Consider the following 19989-nt stretch of genomic DNA (forward strand, 5'->3'; position numbering starts at 1 on the left):
ACTGGAAACTACCTAAACATTCAACAGTCACAGAATGGTTATGTACGATGTGTACCTTCAGTAGAAATCAAGAAGCCAGCTAAAGTGATATTTCTCATGGCATATAGAAATATAACAAGATTATATGACCTGAAATCAGGCTATAGAACTATGAGTATCCAGTATGTTTTAAAACTATGGATAAAACATAGACATGCTTGTGAGAAAATATGACATGTTAGAGTTTAAGCAGTGGGATTATTTTCTCTTTTTAAAAATATTTTCCAAGTTATCTTGAAGAACATGTTTTTCTTTTATAGTCAGAAAAAAAAAATAAACCGTTATTTAAAACAAACAAAAATACTGCTCAAATATCACCTCCTTTTTAATCTGTCCTCGTAGGGGCTGAGCCTCCACAGAATGACCAGGCAACCCCTAGGGCTTAGCTTATGCAAGATTATTGTCCATTAAACTTTCTCCAGGCTTTACATGAGAATGCAGAAGTGACTGTGTTCCCATGCCTTCACAACAAATGTAGTTTGCAAAAAATGGCGTGATATGTATTTTCAGGCTTTAGAGATATGCATTGTGTTTGGGGTGCGTTCCCTCTGCCTAACCTAATGGATGAAACATTTTTATATAAAAAGCAAAAGTTGCTACATAAAACTGGGACAACATAGTGTTAAGGATGCGAGCTCTGGAGCCAGCTGGCTCAGGATCAAACTTGGGCTCCACTTTCTAGCTGTGTGGCCTTGGTCAGATTATATAACCTCTCTGGGCCTCATTCTCCTCATCTGTAAAATGATGATAATAATCGTACCTACTCATTGGATTGTTGCAAAGATTACATGAGTTAATACATGTTAAAAAGTGTCATATTGATGCACCTGATACAAGGGACATACAATGTGTGTGCGCTCTCACCATCCTTATCAATCACAGGAGAGAGTTTCCACAAACAGTGCTCTTCAGGGTAAACCACTGACTCTTCAGACAAACCCAGATTTGACCCGCCAGTGACTCGATCCAACCAGAACACAGCATGTCTGTTTGCTTCCTAGCCCCACCAAGAGCTGTTTCCAAGGAGGCTTAGGAATTCAGTGGACTAGTAGTGGATGTAGCACTTTTTAAGCAGCATTGAGCCATGGCAAAAATGAATTAGTCATTCATTTCAGGACTGATAAATTTATGAGGAGGATATAGACATGAAGGTCAAAGAGCCACAGAGAATGAGATGAAGAGAGGAAACTCAGGTGATGTGTGAAGATGAAGGCCAGTGAGGTGACAAGGCTGTACCAAGTGCCTCTTGTGTCCAAGTGGCCTTTGCCTAGGGCCCTGCTGACAGCCTGTGGCTCCAAAATGCTCCCCTATCGCCGCCTCCATCCTGGAAGAGCAGGCTGCTCTCAGGACTTGGTTCAGAACTGTGTGAGTGCCCTCATATTGCATTGCAGTTTATGGGAATGCAGTGTTCCCCCTCCCCACATTATAACATCCTCCAGGTACTTAGTAAGTGCTTGTCAGGTGCCTGGCACTGTGCTGGGCTCTGAGGGCCACCAAGGTGGCTGCCCTTCAGGAACCAACCAGCTCTGGAAGGCAGGTACATGTCTTTGTATTCATAGCTCCTGGCCCATATCCTGGCACCAGAGATGCCCATACATGCTTATGAATCAGTGAGATGAGTAATGCAGCTCCACCCTGGCTGTCCTTGGTTTAGGTGGCTTATTGTATGTACATTTCATATGTAATTAGCCAGCTTACCAGGTCAAGTTCTGTGTTCTCCCCAAGGCCATTACAAATGCTTAGGGCATATGGCCACACGCAGATGCCCAAAGGCATGGCACTTCTGCTTTAAGTAGGAGCAGACTTTCAAACGAAGGAAATGGTTCTGGCTCTCAATCTAAAAAGATAACAGGGGATGGCATGGCAAAAGACAAACAACAGTGATGAATATTGTTCCCTGGGCCCTCTATACCTGTTGTGTGTTTAAATTTAACTCCCATGGCTTACTTGAGACTTCAGCCAATGTTTCAACTCCAATTGTTTGACTGCCTGAAGCCAGCCAATGGTGCTTCCATATCCTTCAGTGCGTGAGCAATTGGAGGGCAGCCGCGACACGTGGTTGGCTGAACAGTGAATAAATGCCTAGGGGCCATTTGCTTGGCAGACTTCCAACTCTGCAGAGCCTATGAAACCCAACAAAACAAAGATGGGTGGAAACTGTAGGACTTGGGACTGTAGATCCTGCTGTTAGCTCCCATCACAACACCAGCCTCTAAGTTCCCTTTTTTTTGGCTGTGCTCCAACGGCTGTATGTCAACCTTGGTGACTGAACAGCTGTGTCAAGTACGAGAGTTTGGTGAGACCCCAACAGTCTGCTAGGGCCACTGAGAGCTGGCTCCCGTGTTTACCTGAAGCCACATATTATGACCGCTGAAATAAGTATCCTTTTTGTTAAAAGTAATAAAATTTCTCTTATTTAAGGGACTGGGTTGGGGGTTACAGATTTTGCATTTTCTTTTGGCAATCTCACGTGGAAAAAAAAAAAAAGTGAATTCACATGTTGTAGGGAGGAGTGAGTATTAAGAACAGAACTCATTCCCTTAACAGAAAAAGCTATTGTAGTCAGAATACTCACCCTCCCGAAGAGGTCCATGCCCTATTCCCTAGAATCTGTAAATATGTTACCTTATGTGGCAAAGGGGAATTTCAGTTGCTAATCAGCTGATCCTAAAATAGGGAGAGTGGCCTGGATTATCCAGGTGGGCTCAATAATCACAGGCAACTTAAAAGTAGAAGAGGAGATTAGTATATGCAGTGACAGGGATTTGACTGTCACCCTCACTGTGGGCTTTGAGATGGAGGAAGGGGACCACAGGCCAAAGAATTAGGGCAGCCTCTAGATACTAGAAAAGGAAAGAAAATGGATGACTCCCTAAGCCAGTAGAAAGGAACACAGCCCTGCGGACTCCTTGACTTTAGCCCAGTGAGACTCATGTTGGTTTTCTAACCTATGTTAGAAGGTCTACAGGGATAATCAATTTGCATTGTTTTAAGCCACGGTGTTTTTGCTACTACAGCAATAGAGAACTAATACAAAAGCCCATGGTATAAAGACCTCCATAGGGCACCATGGATAGAGGCAATTCCACAGAAAAATCATTGAGGAGACCACCGAACTTTCAGCGACACTCGTACTAGTGGGACAGATCCCTTCTTAAAAAAAGTAGAAATGACCCTACCAGGCATCCCTGAGTTAGGAGGAAGCTCTGTCTTCTGACTTTTCTCGTCTCAGCCCCAGAAACAACACCACACAACTTTGAGTTCTCAGTCAGTTGAGAATGAGTACAGCTTGAGCTGTCGTGACGTTTGGGCTGCCTCCTGTCCAGATGCTTCTACAGAGCTCAGTCGGATAAATGACCACTACCTCCTTGGTGATGGGAGGAAACATTTGTGTCTCATAAAATCGTGGATTTCCAACCTCCTTCGTGAACATTATATATTTTTAGGATAGTTTTAGATTTACAAAAAAATTGCAAAGGTAGTGCAGAGTTTTTGTATATCCCACACCCAGATTTCCCTCTTATTAACATCTTACATTAGTATGGTACATTTCTTAAAACTAATGGACAGTAGTGATACATTACTAACAGTTATTGACATGTTGTTACTTTTATATTACTAGTATTCTTGATAGTACTATATTATGTCTAAATCCATAGTTTATTCAGATTTCTTTAGCTTGGGCTTAATGTACTCTATCTGTTCCACATTACGTTTTGTCTTCATGTCCCCTGAGGCCTCTCTTGGCTGTGACAGTTTCTCAGATTTTGTTTTATGACTGACAGTTTTAAGGAGTACTGGTCAAGTATTTTTTAGGGTGTCCTCCTGTTGGAATTTGATATTTTTTCATGCTTAGGCTATGGTTATGGGTTTCTGGAAGGAAGGTCCTAGAGGTAAAGTGGCATTTTCATCGCATCATATCAAAGGTACATAACATCAACATGGTTTATGACTGTGGATGCTGGTCTTGTTTACCTGGCTGAGGTGGTGTTTGTCACGTTTCTCCACTGTAAAGGCATACTTCTTCCTCCTTCCTATACAGTACTCTTTGGAAGGAAGTCACTAGATGCAGCTCACATATAAAGAATGGGGAATCATGCGATATTCTTTCAGAACAGAGGATCTGTGTAAATTTGAAATTCTGCACAGATTAGTCTCTTCTCATCCAGTGTTAATTTATTCAATTATTTATATCTGTATGGATTCACAGATACTTATTTTACACCTTAGATTATTATAATCCAATACTATTTTATTTTGTTATTCAAATTGTTTCCAACCTCGGCCAGCTCTTTCAATCAGCTCCTGTGGGCCTTTGATATCCCTCTTCCCCCTGCCCTTCCCGCCCCTCCTGAGTACTTACTTACTTTCTGGCTCCAAGTTTATCTCGTGTATTTTCTCTGCAGTCCTAGAATAAGCCATTTTCCAAGGAGCCCTGGTTACTTTTATTGGAGAACAGGACTAGAAAGGAACATTTGGGTTCTATGTACAGTCATTGTTACTTGAGTAGTGATGCATCTAGGCCCTCTCAGTTAACACAGTAAGGAAATATACGTGTGTGCACTAATTTATAGAAACACTTAGAGATATATGCATGTATCTTGTAACCATCTGTATCCACGTTAAGGTCAACCTAAGTTCGTACTGATGTCTCTAACTCCAGTGCATTACCACATGGACCATCCTAGCTTTCTCTCCTTGTTTATCTGTGACCTCCCACTCCAGTGAGAAACCTGGCTCCTACCATCCACCATCCCTTTACTTAATCATTCAATTCCAATATACACATATAGCAGTATCAGCATTGTTAATCCATACCCTACGGGAACAACTTTATCAACTAGAGTGCAGTGCTTAGGTACAGTTCCTTTTGCCTTTGGTCTTACAGAATCATCTCATTTCCAAAGATAATTTAAGTTAGTACCATTCCCATCACCCCTTTCAGTGAGATCATCTCATACATTTGTAATACAGTTAGATTCTAGTGTCACAATCTACTTTCCATCTGGGTCTTGACCTTCTAAACAATTTTTTAATTTGCTTGCATTAAGGTTTACACCTTACTATGGTTTGAATATTTGTCCCCTCTGAAACTTATGTTCAAACTTAATCCCCAATGTGGCAGTACTGAAAGGTGGAGCCTTTGAGAAGTGATTGAATAATGAGCACTGTACCTGGATTAATACAGTGGTCTCCAACCTTTTTGGCACCAGGGACCAATTTCATGGAAGACAGTATTTCATTCGACACGGGGTTGGATAGGGGATAGTTTTGGGATGAAACTGTTCCACCTCAGATAGGCATTAGATTCTCATAAGGAGCACACAACCTAGATCACTTGCGTGCACAGTTCACAATAGGGTTCACGTTCTTATGAGGATTGAATGCTGCCACTGATCTGACAGGGGGCAGAGCTCAGGCGGTAATACTCACTCACCCACTGCTTACCTCCTAGTTCCTAGCAGCCCATGGACCAGTAGTGGTCCATGTTCTAGTTCACAGCCTGGGCTTGGGGGCCCCTGGATTAATCCATTAATGGATTAATGAGTTATCATGGAGTGGGACTGGTGGCTTTATAAGAAGAGGAAGAACTATGTGAGCTGGCACACTCAGCCCCTTTGCCATGTGCTGCCTCAGGACCCTGCAGAGAGTCCCCACCAGCACAAAGGCCCTCACTGGATGTGGCCCCTCAACGCCTCCATAACTGTAAGAAATAAATAGATCGTGCCATTGCACTCCAGCCTGGGTAATAAGAGTGAAACTCTGTCTCAAAAAAAAAAAAATTACCCAGTTTCAGACACTCTGTTATAAGCAACAGAAAATGGACTAAGACATTTCTTATGCTATAGATACCACGTGTCTGCCATTACAGTATCATGCAGACCACTATCACTGCCTTAAAAATCTTCTGCAGTTTGCCTATTCAACATTTTCCTCCACTTATCTTTTTACTTTCTCTAGTTTCACCTTTTCCAGAATGTTGTATAATTAGAATTGTACAGTATGTAGCCTTTTTAGACCAACCTCCTTGACTTAGGAATATGCACTTAAGGTTCTTTCCTGTCTCTTCATGGCTTTATAGCTCATTTCTTTTTATCACTAAATAATATTTTCATATAGATGCACTACAATTTATCTACTCACCTATTAGAGGGTATCTTGGTTGCTTACAGTTTGGGGTGATTATGAATAAAGCTGCTATAAATATTCACATCCAGGGGTTTGTGTGAACATGTTTTCAAATCAGTTGGGTAAATACTTAGGAGCCTGACTGCTAGATTATATGGTAAAATTATAGTTTGAAAGAAAACACCAAACTGTCTTCCAAAATGCCTCTACTATTTTGCTTTCCCAACAGCAATAAATGAAAGTTCCTGGTGCTCCATATCCCTTGCCAGTGTTTAGTGTTGTCAGTTTTTTGCATTTTAACCATGCTAATTGATGTCTAGTGATATCTCATTGGTGTTTCTCATTCCCTAATCACAAATGATAATGAACATCTTCTCATATGCCTCTTTGCTTTATGTATGTCTTCTCTGGTGACATACTTATTCAGATCTTTTGCCCATTTCATAGTTGGGTCATTTGTTTTCTTGTTCAGTTTTAAGAATTATTTGCATATTTTGCATACAAGTCTTATCAGATAGGTATTTTGCAAATATTTTCTCTCATTGTACTTTATCTTTTCATTCTCTCAATAGTATATTTTGTAGAGTAGAAATCTTAATAAAGCCCAACTCACCAATTTTTCTTTTACCGATTGTCCTTTCAGTGTTGTATCTAAAAACTCATTATCAAATTGTAGGTCACACAGATTTCCTCCTTTTTTTTTTCTAGAAGTTTTATAGTGTTGTGTTTTAACATAGATCTACGATCATTTTAGCAACTGATGATTGTATCTTTATTGTAGTCTTGAAGTATAGTAGTGTTCATCCTCCAACTTTGTTATTCTTCCATATCTTGTTGCCTACTTTAGGTCTCTTGCCTTTTTGTGTAAACTTTAGAATCAGTTTGACAATACCCACAAAATAGCTTTCTGTGATTTTAACTGAGATTAACATTGAATCTATAGATGAACTTGGGAAGAACTGACATCTTAAGTTTTCCAGCCCATGAACACTGAGTATCTCTTCCTTTATTTAGTTCTTTATTTCTTTCATCTGGGTTTTATCATCTTCTGCATATCAGAAAATATATATTGTGCCCATCTTTTTAGATTTACACCCAAGTATCACATTTTTGTGATGTTAAAAATGATACTGTGTTTTTAATTTTAAATTTCAACCATTTATTGCTAGTATGTAGGAAACAATTGACTTTTGTATATTAGCCTTGTATCCTGCAACCTTGCTAGAATTGCTTATTCTAGGAGTTTTGGGGGTTGGGGAGCATTCGGTTTTGTTTTTATGGTTGATTCTTTAGAAATGTCACCTGCAAACAAAGACAGTTTCTTCCTTCCCAAACTGTATACCTTTTATTTTCTTCTCTTGTGTTACTGTGCTAGCTAAGACTTCTAGTATAATTTTGAATAGGCATGGTGAGAAGAGACAACCTTGACTTATTCCCATTTTTAGGGGCAACGCATCCTATTTCTCACTATGAAGTATGATGTTAGCTGTAGGTTTTTTAAAATTGTTGTTGATGTTCTTTCAGATTGATTTTTCATACAGAGAAACATTGCTGGGACTTGCTGACCAGACAATATAGTTGTCTTTAGCTGCCAAGAGCTTCTTTATAGTCCCTTGTACCATTTAGAAATTAAAGGAGCTTTAGTAACTTTCAAAAGGACTAGAAATTAATAATCAAAGTTCTGATAAGGATCTAGAGCAGCCTGAACATCTCACCTGGGGCCCACTGGCACTGAAGGAGAAAGAACAGGATTCCTGGCTCTTTTCTTGCCCTCTCTCAGAATGATTTTTTTGCAAGTACAGATATAGGGAGCGTGATTCAGGGAGTATGGAGAATATATGAATTCAAGACCCTAACACTCTGGATCCCCGCCCTACTTACCTGCTGTTCCATTGCTCGCCCCCTTCCCCGTGCACACTTACATTCCTTGTGTTCAGACATGATCACTACTTCAACACCCACCGTTTTTCCATAGCTTGCTATTTTTACACAAGATGTGCCTTTTGTAGTGTACCTGTGTTGGTTGAAAATTTACATTTTCAAGGTCCAGTTCAAATGTTTCCTTTTCTAGGACTCCTTCCCAATCTTCTTCATCCAAAGTTAGCCTTGTTCTACATGGGCCACTGTGGCTCTCTCCTTACATCTCCATCACCCCTGATTGTTAGCACCGTGGTATCTGTGGGCCTACCTTTCCCATCACCTTGAGCAGACTGAGGCAGACCTGTCAAATCCCCAAACCTGTATCCCAGTGCTGGCATGGGGGCTGCTTCAGAGGAGGTGTCCAGTAATGCTTATTGGTTGAATGAATGAAATTACTGGCCTTGCATATTTAGAGACCTCTGTCTATTCTTCTCTCCATGTTTGCTTTCCCCTTGGTATTCTTTGAGTCCCTAAATGTATTCTAGAGTATAAGAGACACCATAGCTTTTCTTTTCCTCATGGACAAAAATCAGGGGAAATTACCATTCATTGCAGACCTTCTCTATTCACCCATTGATTTTAGAATCCTGGTATCCCCATGTTATCAGTTAGGGAGTTTGGGCTCTGAGGCCCAGAAAAATACCTCTTGTAACTGGCTCGAACAATAAGAGAATTTACTGGCTGGGTGCGGTGGCTCAAGCCTGTAATCCCAGCACTTTGGGAGGCTGAGGCGGGTGGATCACAAGGTCAAGAGGTCGAGACCATCCTGGTCAACATGGTGAAACCCCATCTCTACAAAAAATACAAAAAAAAAAAAAAAGAGAGAGAATGTATTGTATCTCCTATAACAAGACATACAGAACTTGAGTGGTTCCAGGGGTGGTGGCTTAATATTATCAATAAGAACCCCATCTTTCTGTATTTCTTCTCTGCCAACCTCAACACAGTAGCTTCTTCCTTGAGCTTACTCACCGCATGGCTACAAAATGGCAGCAACAAATCCAGGTATAACATCCTGACACAGTAATGATAACAGTGATTAGAAGGAGAAGGTTGCCTTCTCTTCCTTGGGCCTCTCTTTAAACTGAAGGAAAGCAATTCCAGAAGCTTCTAGAAATTTTCTCTCACAGCTCATTAACCAGCATTGACATGATGATGTTTGAGCCAACCACTGCTACAGGGATCAAGATCATCATGATACTTTTCAACCAATAGGGGCTTTACCTGGAGGCATAGGAAGGAGGGGTGTACACTGGAACAAAATGAGGGTTCTTTCAGCAGGAAAACCAGGTTAATGTTGGGGAGCAAACCAGCAGTGTCAGCTACACCCTTGTTGTGAACACAATTTTTTATATCAAATTTCAGGGAGGTTAACTTATTTATGTAAGGTTCCACAGTTGATAAAAATAGAAGTAGGGTTCAAATCCACATGCCAAAGCCTATCCAGGTACTTTCTTCTGCACATGTGGACCCAGAGTCAGACCACATATCCCTGGAAACAAAAGTCCTGTTTCTCATGGTGAGCTCTTTAGGGGTTCTGGCGATCTCCCTGCTTTCCCTAGCCCAACCTTCATCTGGGTGTTTGGTCTGCGTATTAAGTTATGACTTAATGGTGCCACGAGATTTGGACCTAATTTTAGATTGTTAGAGGAGGTTCAGGGGATAAACATTGGATTCCCATTCTGTGCTGAGAAAATTTAGTTGCAGCTCTTTCTCTTTCAGTGTGTGAGCATTAGCAAGGGGCTTCTGCTGAGTCCTGCTTTGGTTTCATAGAAACAAAACCTCCAAAGCAGGAGGGCTGTTTTGGGAAAGTGGCCACTAATGGGGCCCCATGGGGCAGGGGCCGGGCCTGCACTGGGCAGTTTGCATATTCACTTTTACAAACAGTTGGCTCAAAGTCAGCCGTTAATGGAATGGGGGTGATGTTCCTGTACCAAATCGTTTCCTGAAAAAAACATTTCCAATTGCAAACATATCTTGGCCTTTCTTCTTGGATTTGTTATGTCTCTGTGAGTGAATTAAAGAGGTAGGGCAGAGGGGAATGTTTCTGACTGGAGATTTTTCATCTGAAAACGTTTTTAACAGTGATCTACGCAGAAAAAGAGATCCTGTTCAGACCCACCTTTCAGAGTCTCGGCTTCAAATATTGAGTTTCTAGTCACATTTTAGAGATGTTTCAATACCTCTCTATTTACAAATTGGCTCCCTTTGGCTATACAGCAAGTCTTGGGACAGATGTGTCTTTTCTTCCCTTACAAAATGTAAGCTGGAAATGCTGCCCCAGAAATGTGCGTGCATGCACACGCACAAGTACGCACGCACAGTCAGGCTAAAGTGCACATGTATTTTGTTTTTCTGGGAAAAAGGTAAAATCCTTTGCATCCCATATTCTACTTTGGCAAATTCTGCCTCAACTCAAAACCTGTGCATTTGAAAGGTGGCCTTGACAGTTTGGATTAGATATTCAACAACTATTTCTTGAGTGCTTACAATGCTTGAGGTGTTGTTTTAAGTAATAATAACAATAGTAGCATATATTTACCTATTTCTTAGCGGCTGCCAGGCATGCTTCTGGGTATTTTGCGTATATTAACTCATTTAATCTTCTCAGCAACCCTAGGAGGTAGGCAATATTGCTATCACTCCCATTTTGCAGATAAGGAATCTAAGGCTTGAGAGGCTGATAAGCTTGCCCAAGGCCACAGAGCTGGTGAGTGGTAGAGTCTAGATGTGCCTGTAGGCAGCCTGCCCTCTAACCACTGTACCGTCTGGCCTCTTTGGGGATCTAATAGCGAGCAAGAGAGAAATAATGCCAGTCCTTACAAAACTTACATTCTGGTGGGGGAGAGAGTTAACAAACATATAAATTATTATTTCAGATCATCATGAGAAAATAAAACATGAGAGGGAGGTGAGAGTGCTAATCAGAGTCTGATAGGTCATAGATAAGAGTTGAGGTTTTATTCTGTGTATGATGGGAAGTCACAGGAAAGCTTGAAGTAGGAAAATGTATGATCCTATTTACGTTTTTATAAGACATTCTGGCTGCACTGTGGGAGGCAGGTGAGAGTTGCGGAAATGCAAGCAAAGCAGCAGACCAGTTAGCAGGTGGTTCTGATAGTCCAGGCAAAAGATAACGGTGTCTCAAGTCAGAATGGTGGAGCAGGGAGATGGTGAGAAGTGTTTGGAACTGAGTCCTGGTTTGGAGGCGGAGCCCACAAAACTTGCCAGTATTTCATACGGATGCAAAAGGTGAGGAAAATGAGAACTTAAGGGTGATTCCTCGGAGCTTGGTGTGAACCGTGGTGTAAACAGTGGTGCCATCTACTGAGAAGGATAAGAATAAAGGAAGAACAGGTTTGTTTTAGTGCTGGTATAGTGGGTGTGAGGGATGTTGAGGATCTCAAGTTCTGTGTGGATGTGTACATTTGAGGACTCTGTTAATAGACTTAAGAGGAGACATGGAGCACATGGTTAGATTCATAAGCCTGGAGCTCAGAGTCAGACCCAGGCTGGAGATTTAAATGTGGACGTGGACATTAGTTGAATGGGATGACCTAGGACAACATTTTCCACTTACTCTTTTTTTAAAAATGTTATTCTTTAACTTTCATTTAAGTTCAGCAGTACGTGCTTGTTACATAGTCAAACTTGTGTCCTGGCAGTTTGTTTTATGGATTGTTTTCTAAATGCCCATCAGTGATAGGCTGGATAAAGAAAATGTGGTACATATACACCATGGAATACTATGCAGCCATAAAAAAAGAACAGGATCATGTCCTTTGCAGGGACATGGAAGGAGCTGGAGGCCATTATTCTTAGCAAACTAACACAGGAACAGAAAACCAAATACAGCATGTCCTCACTTAAATCATGAGAACACACTTGATGATCTTGTGATGGAAACTTTCTATATCCATGCTGTCCATTATTGCAGTACCAGCCACCTGCAGCCACTGAGTGTTTGAAATGTGGTTGGTGCAGCTAAGCAGCTGAATTTTTAATTCATTGAGATGTAAATAGCCCAAGTGTCTAGTAGCTACTGTACTGGACAGTGCAGATCAGTGTAGCTTCAGAAGAGCAAGTCCCTTCACTAGCCAGTAAGCCTAGCCTTGCAGCCACATTTAAACATGACTTTATTTCCACTGCTCACAGCATGCATGGCAACGCTGGTTAACAAAGTCATGAAAATCATGCTTCTTTGTGAGGAATAGCCTGGGAAAGAAAGAAAACTGATAGTTAGTTCTAGGGGAAATATTAGAAGAAACTATAGAAGTCTAAGGAAGCAGTTGTGCTTAGCTAGAAAACAAACACAATCCTGTACCTACAGAATCATTTAAGCCAGAGGTGCCCAATCTTTTGGCTTCCCTGGGCCATACTGGAAGGAGGAAGATTGTCTTGGACCACACATAAAATACGTGAAACACTAATGATAGCTGATGAGCTAAACACACACACACACACACACACACACACACACACACACCTCCTGATAATCTCATAATGTTTTAAGAAAGTTTATGAATTTTCTTAAAAATTCTGCATTTTTGGGCTGCATTCAAATCCATCCTGGGTCACACTGCAGCCTGTGAGCTGCAGGCTTGACAAGCTTGATTTAAGCTCTGAAGGTATCTCTTCTGTGCTTGTTACATTTTATGGAGAATGCTATGAAATGGTGTGTGTCTGTGAATTTGGAGATTCAAGGTGGTGACTGGCTGGTACCCTCTATCAATGTCCAGGGCCCACTACAAAGGTACTAAATACCAGCCTCATCTTGCGAGTTGTGTCTCTTCAGGGCACAGTGTGTTTCACTACCTTTGTCAGTCTCGTTCCAGTCCAACTGCGGCTATCAGTGAGTGTGCTGATGTGAAAGAACTCTTTGTAAGTGGCTGCCTTGTGCTTAGGATTTCTTGCAAGTCTATGCTGGCACTTGGTGAGGCCAGAGTCAATAACAAAAAAATAAAATGGAAAGATGGGACGTTGCTTTTATTAAGGTTGATTGCAGCTGCTGCGTTAGCTCTTTAAGAACCTCTTGGTGACCAACACCTTCTGAGAAAATGGTCTTTCTGTGCTTAATTGGCAAAAAGCAAGGGGATTTAAGTCACTGCTTTTAGGAGGGGTAATCCAAGGTCAGCACTCACCAAATGTCTGACACAACTGGTTTTGTGGGAGGAATTTTTTTTGTACTAAGCCTCCATGTGGGGGCTGGGCACTTGCAGGAGAGTGGGCTGGTAGTCTTTGATAGTTTTTACCTCTTTTTATTGTTTTTTCCAAGGAAGATAGAATTGTAGATATTTAGGATTTGAAGACTGTAAAAAAGCTTACTGTTCATCCAGTCAAACTCTCTATTTTCAGTTGAGGAAACAGGCCAAGAGAGATGAAGTGCCTGGCCTCAGGTCCCACAGCTGGTTCCATCTGAAGGGGTAGGACCAGAACTCAGGGAAGGGCCGGGACAAAGGTATTTTTGAGCAGTGGCTGGGGTTGGGTGGAGGTGGGAGGGCAGGTAATCAGGAGAGGTGAGAAGTCAGAGGAGGCTGGAGCTGAGGATGGAAATGCCTTACAGCGTACATGTAGCCTTAAACCCATGACCCTGTTCATCCTGTCAGCAGTCACTGGGTCCCAGACAGGAAGTCCTGGAAGGAGGGATGGGCAGGAGGCAGAGTCAGAAAGAAATCAGTGCCCACCTCGCTTCTGTTTATTCCGAAATCTTTTCTGAGAGGAGGGAGATTTCTGTGCTGTTGAGACCTCCCTGTTTCCCTGAGGAAAGCAAGTGAGGTGACAATTGGCAGAGGTGAGATTAAGGGGACAATTAGGTCCTGTCAGCCAGGCGAGGCCGTGAATTGATCGCAGGCTGTGTAACAGCTGTAATCTACCCTTAGTGGGTATTTTTCTCAATGTCAATATCCAACACCCTTGTTACAGAGCTCCAACCCCCTGCCGTCCGTTGGCTGAAATGTGACCCTGCTCTTCCTTTTCTTCCAGTGTCTGAGCTGCAGGAGGAGGGAATGAACGCCATCAACCTGCCCCTCAGCCCGATTCCCTTCGAGCTGGACCCTGAGGACACGATGCTGGGTAACTGTGCTCTTGTCTCTGAATTGGCTTAAGCTTTCCGGTGCCGGCACCCCCACTGAATTCCTTTTCTTTTTAAAGAGGAGAATGAGGTGCGAACAATGGTGGATCCAAACTCACGCAGTGACCCCAAGCTTCAAGAACTGATGAAGGTAAGAAGAAATCTGGCGTGCCTTCTGGTGCCTCACAGACCCACCAGGTGTCCATATGCCACCTGCTGTGAGCAAGCACCCCGCGAGCCCCTCAGAGGAGGTAAAAAGTCACAGCAGCTCCTGCCTCAGTCTAGCAGATGGCTATCGAAAATGTAACTGATTGTGTAAGCATGGAATGTGACACATGCCCAGCGAGTGGTGCTGGTCATAGCACCAGACAGGTCAGTACAGGTAAGCTCATGTTGGCCAGGATTCCAGAGTGCACAAAATGCTTATTTTCTCAAGGATTCTCAAAAGCATGCAGTGGAGTAGAAATTAGTCTCATTCCCATTTTCCAGATGAAAAAACCAAGTCTCAGAAAAACCAAGTGGTTTGTTTATGATCATAAACAAGGAGACAGAATTTAAGCAGAAATAAAGGAGATGAAGTGACATACTGTGCGTAACATAACTGCATAGTGGCGGGTGTGCGCCCATCCTTCTAAAACTGTTCATTTCTCCCCTGCATCTTGTTCCCTGTTCTATGTTCCTCCTCTTTCAGCTTAACCAAGCTGCACTTAAGACAAAAGGCATTCAGGCCTGTTATCCCAGCACTCTGCGGAGGCTGAGGCAGGTGGATCACTTGAGCTCAGGAGTTCGAGACCAGCCTGGGCAACGTGGTGAAACACCATCTCTACTAAAAATATAAAAATTAGTCAAGTGTGGTGGTACATGCCTGTAGTCCTAGCTACTCGGGAGGCTGAGGTGGGAGGAGGGCTTGAACCTGGGAGGCAGAGGTTACAGTGAGCCATGATCCTGCCACTGTGCTGCAGCCTAGCCCTGTCTCAAAAAAAAAAAAAAAAAAAAAAAAAACGCACTGGATGTCAGAGTGATTCATTCCCCATGCAAATCTGAATATGCACTTCCCCAGTGTAAGACCTGTCAGAGTTTCCCATCCACCACAGGTTGCAGGCCACTTCTGGAGGTGGTGTTTAGAGTCCGTGCTCTAGCTGCCTCTTCAATCTCAGATCAGCCACTACCCAGCAACACCGGGATGCCAGACCTGCTCCTCCCAGCAGCCCGTGCATGCTCCCAGACCTGCTCCTCCCAGCAGCCCGTGCATGCTCCCAGACCTGCTCCTCCCAGCAGCCCGTGCATGCTCCCAGACCTGCTCCTCCCAGCAGCCCGTGCATGCTCCCAGACCTGCTCCTCCCAGCAGCCCGTGCATGCTCCCAGCACTCCTCACCGCCAAGCCTGGCTAATGCAGTCCACTCTGACTAGAATGCTTCTCCTGCCCTTCATCTGAAAGTCTCAGCACGGCTACCTGCTCCAAGAAGCTTCCTCCAAACTCTAGTGCCATGGCTCAGCCCCTCCGCGGCTGCTGTGGCCCTGTCCTTAGCTCTCCAGGTCCTGTTACAGTGTCTCATGCACTTCACTAAATGGTGAGCTTCTTGGGGTTAGAGACTGGTTTTTTTGTCCATCGTTGTTGCTTGTCATTAGAGTAAGGAATAACAGGGGCTATCGATATTAACAGGGACACTGGTGCCACCAGCACTAGCAGGATGCACGTCTGAAAATTAAGAAGGCCAATAGGGCTCACACTTGTAGCTACCTGTGCACACACTGGGTCATGTGGCTAGTTCTGCTGCTTTTAAAATCTGAAGTTCAAAGCTGGGCACAGTGAAACACAGCCATAGTCCCAGCTTTACAGGAGGCTGAGGCAGGAAGATCACTTGAACTCAGGAGTTTGAGTATAGCCTAGGCAACATAAGACCGTGTCTCTAAAATAAAATGAAACTTAAAATCTGAAGTTCATTTACATTTTAATTGTTCAAGATAAGAAAGCTGGTGTGTAAGAAAATACCCCATGACTCTTTTCTTATTCTTGCACATTGTCTCTCTCTGTAGGTATTAATTGACTGGATTAATGATGTGTTGGTTGGAGAAAGAATCATTGTGAAAGACCTGGCTGAAGATTTATATGATGGACAAGTCCTGCAGAAGCTTTTCGGTAGGAGAGTTGAGTGCTGCAGTGGATGTGGCTTTAATGGCAGGTGGTTGGATCACCTACTTGTAGCGAGAAGGAGTTAGTTATACTCAGTTTACAGTGGCTTGCTTAGAAATGGACTACAAATGTGTGGAGTGTGGAATAATAGCTCAGTGAAGACTTTAGATATACTCTTAGAATCTGTTTCACATGAATGAATTGGGGAAGGAGGCTTCCTGACCAGATGGGCCTGCTCCTTCTAGCAGCCGAGGGTCATCAGCTAGGTAAAAGGACCCCACTATATATTAATAGCTAGAAAGTATACCTCCACCACTCCAGAAAAGCATGCATGTGTGGCCTCTGTAGGTATATTTACATGTGTGGCCGTGAGTATGAATTTATAGATCTCCATCACCTTCAGCGCATGTGTGTGTGTGTGTGTGTATTCCTCTGTGATCTGTGGACTTGTCGGTATGTGTGTTCCTCCCTGGGTTGCTTTGCAGCTGTTCATATGAAAATGTAAGTACAAAGGGGAGAGAAAGGAGAATTCTCTTTCTTTAGGGGTAATCTTAGTGATGAAAGGATAAATTTCCGCTTGAATAGAGTTAGATGTCCCCCACTGCTCCTAATCTCACTCTGGCCCAGACCTTCCCCTCAGATTCTAGAGTTCAATCCTTAGCTGTCCTCTGGGCCCCTCTGCCTGAGTCTACCTTAAACTGTAGACTGAATTCATCCACTTTTCTAAAGCTGTTTGTTGCCCTCTGAGTTCATAGAATCCCCTCCCCTCCTCCTTGCTACCCTGCCCCCATGTATACAGGGGTCAGCAAGACCCATTTCTGCCTCTCCTGAGTATATCCTCTGCCATTTTCACTTCTGTGAATTGCTCTTCTCTGAACTATTGAAAAAATGTCCAAACACTTATTGTGTCCCATCTCAGCTCCTCCAACCAACACAGCTTGCAGAGGAAACTTTTAAAATCGCAAGTCCACTCTTACCAATACTTATTTATAACTCTTAGTGGCTCTCTGCTGCCGGACATAGTCCAAACCCCTTGGCACAACATTCAAAGATTTCATCATCCAATGATCCCCAAGCTGTCTTCTCAGCCTCACCTCCAGACCTCCAGCCACTCCCACACATACGGCTCATCCATGTGGTAATATGTGTAAAGTGCTTAGGATAGTGCCTGACACATAGTAGATGCTCGATAAATGTCTGTCATCATTGTTGGTTTTACTATTTTGATGTATACTATTGCGGCATTACTACATATGCCATGCATGTTAACATGCCTGTACTTCTGATCATGCTAGTCCTTCTGCCTCTAAGGCCTTCCTTCCTCCTTTACCCACCAGGGCAAACCACTATTGCTCATCCTTCTGATCTCTAGAATTAATCAAATGTGCCTCCCTGTTACACCCTTTACAATACTTTCACTTTTCTTTCTTTTTTTTTTTTTTTTTTTTTTTGAGATAGGTTCTTGCTCTGTCACCCAGGCTGGAGTGCAGTAGCATGATCTTGGCTCATTGCAGCCTCGACCTGCAGAGTTCAAGTGATCTTCCTCCCTTAGCCTCCTGAGCATCTGTGACTACAAGGCATGCACCATCACGCCAAGCTAATTATTTTTTGTGGAGGTGAGGTTTTGCCATGTTGCCCAGGATGGTCTCAAGCTCCTGTGCTCAAGCAACCTGCCTCAGCCTCCCGAAGTGCTGGGATTACAGTAGTGAGCCACCACGCCTGGCTCTATTGTCACATTTAGAAAAGATAGTCATATACTCTTTTTTTGTGTTCCCCCAACATACATGTATCTGTCTCTGTGAGGGAATATATATATACACATGCACATATATGCAAATATGCACACATATATACACATATATATCTATATACATATGTGTGTTTAAGTATATATACATGCCTTATTGTAAGAATTGCCATGTTGTCTGTAGCTGTTTTGGTAAATGTGTGTGGGCTTCCCAAGAGCAAGAGGCATGTCCTATATATTTATCCAGGCTTTTCCAGCACCAACAGGTTGTGTAGCACATGTTGCCTAGCACCTGATCAATGCATACTGAGGCCGGGCGCAGTGGCTCACACCTGTAATTCCAGCACTTTGGAAGGCTGAGGCAGGCAGATCACCTGAAGTCAGGTGTTTGAGACCAGCCTGGCCACCATGGTGAAACCCCATCTTAACTAAAAATACAAAAATTAGCCAGGTGTGGTGGCAGGCAGCCGCCTGTAGTCCCAGCTACTCAGGAGGCTGAGGCAGGAGAATCACTTGAAGAGGCAGAGGTTGCAGTGAGCCAAGATCATGCCATTGCACTCTAGCATGGGGGATAGAGCAGGACTCTGTCTCAAAAAAAAAAAAAGTGTACTGATGAATGAACAAATGAATGACTAATGTAATTTCTAGGAAGCTAAACTGATTGGATTCTCAGACATCAGTATTCGTGAGTGTTAATATTTAAAGGCTTGTAAACTCCAACTGATACAGAGAGAAAATGAAAAAGCTTTGGCACGTGAAGGCATGGCTAAGCCAGGAGCCTCACGACGCATCTCTCCCAGTGACTACAGCTTTTAACTCCTCCAGCAAACATCTTGTCAGCATCTGAAACTGCCAAAATCTTCTATGCTAGGCTGTCAAAGCAAAGGTAGAACATGGCCACAGGGTAATGGAACATGGTCATGGAGTAATCTTGCCTCCAGGGACGGTTACGAAACCGTCCAGCGTCACATCTGTGCAATCCAAGTCAGGCATTGCGTACACGCAGATTAGATCATTTCAGATCTCACCCTTCATGCTGAAGAGGTGATTCACTATGGAGGTGATGCTAATTTTGTAAACTTAAGTTTAGATCCTAATCTCAAAGGTCTAAGGCAGGGCATACATATTCAAACCCTATAGGTAGGATACTCAGGTGGAAAGAGCCAGTTTGCAGTAAAAAATATATATATATGCATTAGGAGCTCCTGGGAGGGATCAGTCTGGAAGCAGACATTTTGGGGAATGTTTTGGTTTATTTTTTGTTTCACAGCCCTGTGAGTCTAAAGGAGGCAGAGTTTTGAGTAAGCACTCCAACCTTAAGTTCCCCTGTGGCTATTTTTCTTATCACTGGTCATGTTAACCTCGATCACATTGTCAAAGTGGTATCTGCCAGATTTCTCCATTATAAAGTTACTGTTTTTCTCTTTTTAATTGATTTATGTGAGGAGAGATGCTTTGAGACCATGTAAATATCCTGTTTCTCTTTAAACTTCTCCCTCTAGTTTTAGCATCCATGGTGGAATGTGTCTGCCACAATTTTCCTTCTGCATTTATTAACTGGAATTATTCTAAAAGGAAGAGTCGTCATTTCTACTTATATCACTATGGACATATGTATTTTATACTTTGGATTTAATCCAGTACTACTTTATCGTTCACTTTTTTGGCTCATCTGCTTTTAAATTTGGCCATGGGGAGATCCTTCAGGTTGGCTCTGGGACACTTTCAACAAGCTGCCCATATATATATATATATATATATATATATATATATATTTTTTTTTTTTTTTTTTTTTTTTTTTCCTGAGCATTTCCTTTGTTTTTCGCATCATAAGATACTCCAAGACCATCTTACATTTTTCTTACTCCAGTCCTGGAATCAATCACTTTTCCAAGGAGCCCTGATTTATTTTATGGGAGAAGAATGGAATTTAGATATAAAAATGTGGGC

The 19989-nt window shown here is 42.6% G+C and overlaps 1 protein-coding gene across 1 annotated transcript in view; it reads left to right on the forward strand.

Moving 5' to 3' along the window:
• PARVA (parvin alpha) overlaps positions 1 to 19989 on the forward strand; it is a 154623-nt gene that overhangs the window by 86088 nt on the left and 48546 nt on the right. The window contains exons 2-4 of the mRNA XM_003919842.4: positions 14071 to 14160; positions 14239 to 14309; positions 16196 to 16298. Of these exons, the coding sequence (XP_003919891.2) occupies positions 14071 to 14160; positions 14239 to 14309; positions 16196 to 16298 (264 nt within the window). The remainder of the gene's footprint in view (positions 1 to 14070; positions 14161 to 14238; positions 14310 to 16195; positions 16299 to 19989) is intronic.

Source organism: Saimiri boliviensis, chromosome 6 (genome assembly GCF_048565385.1).
Source record: "Saimiri boliviensis isolate mSaiBol1 chromosome 6, mSaiBol1.pri, whole genome shotgun sequence".
Classification (NCBI taxonomy): Eukaryota; Metazoa; Chordata; class Mammalia; order Primates; family Cebidae; genus Saimiri; species Saimiri boliviensis.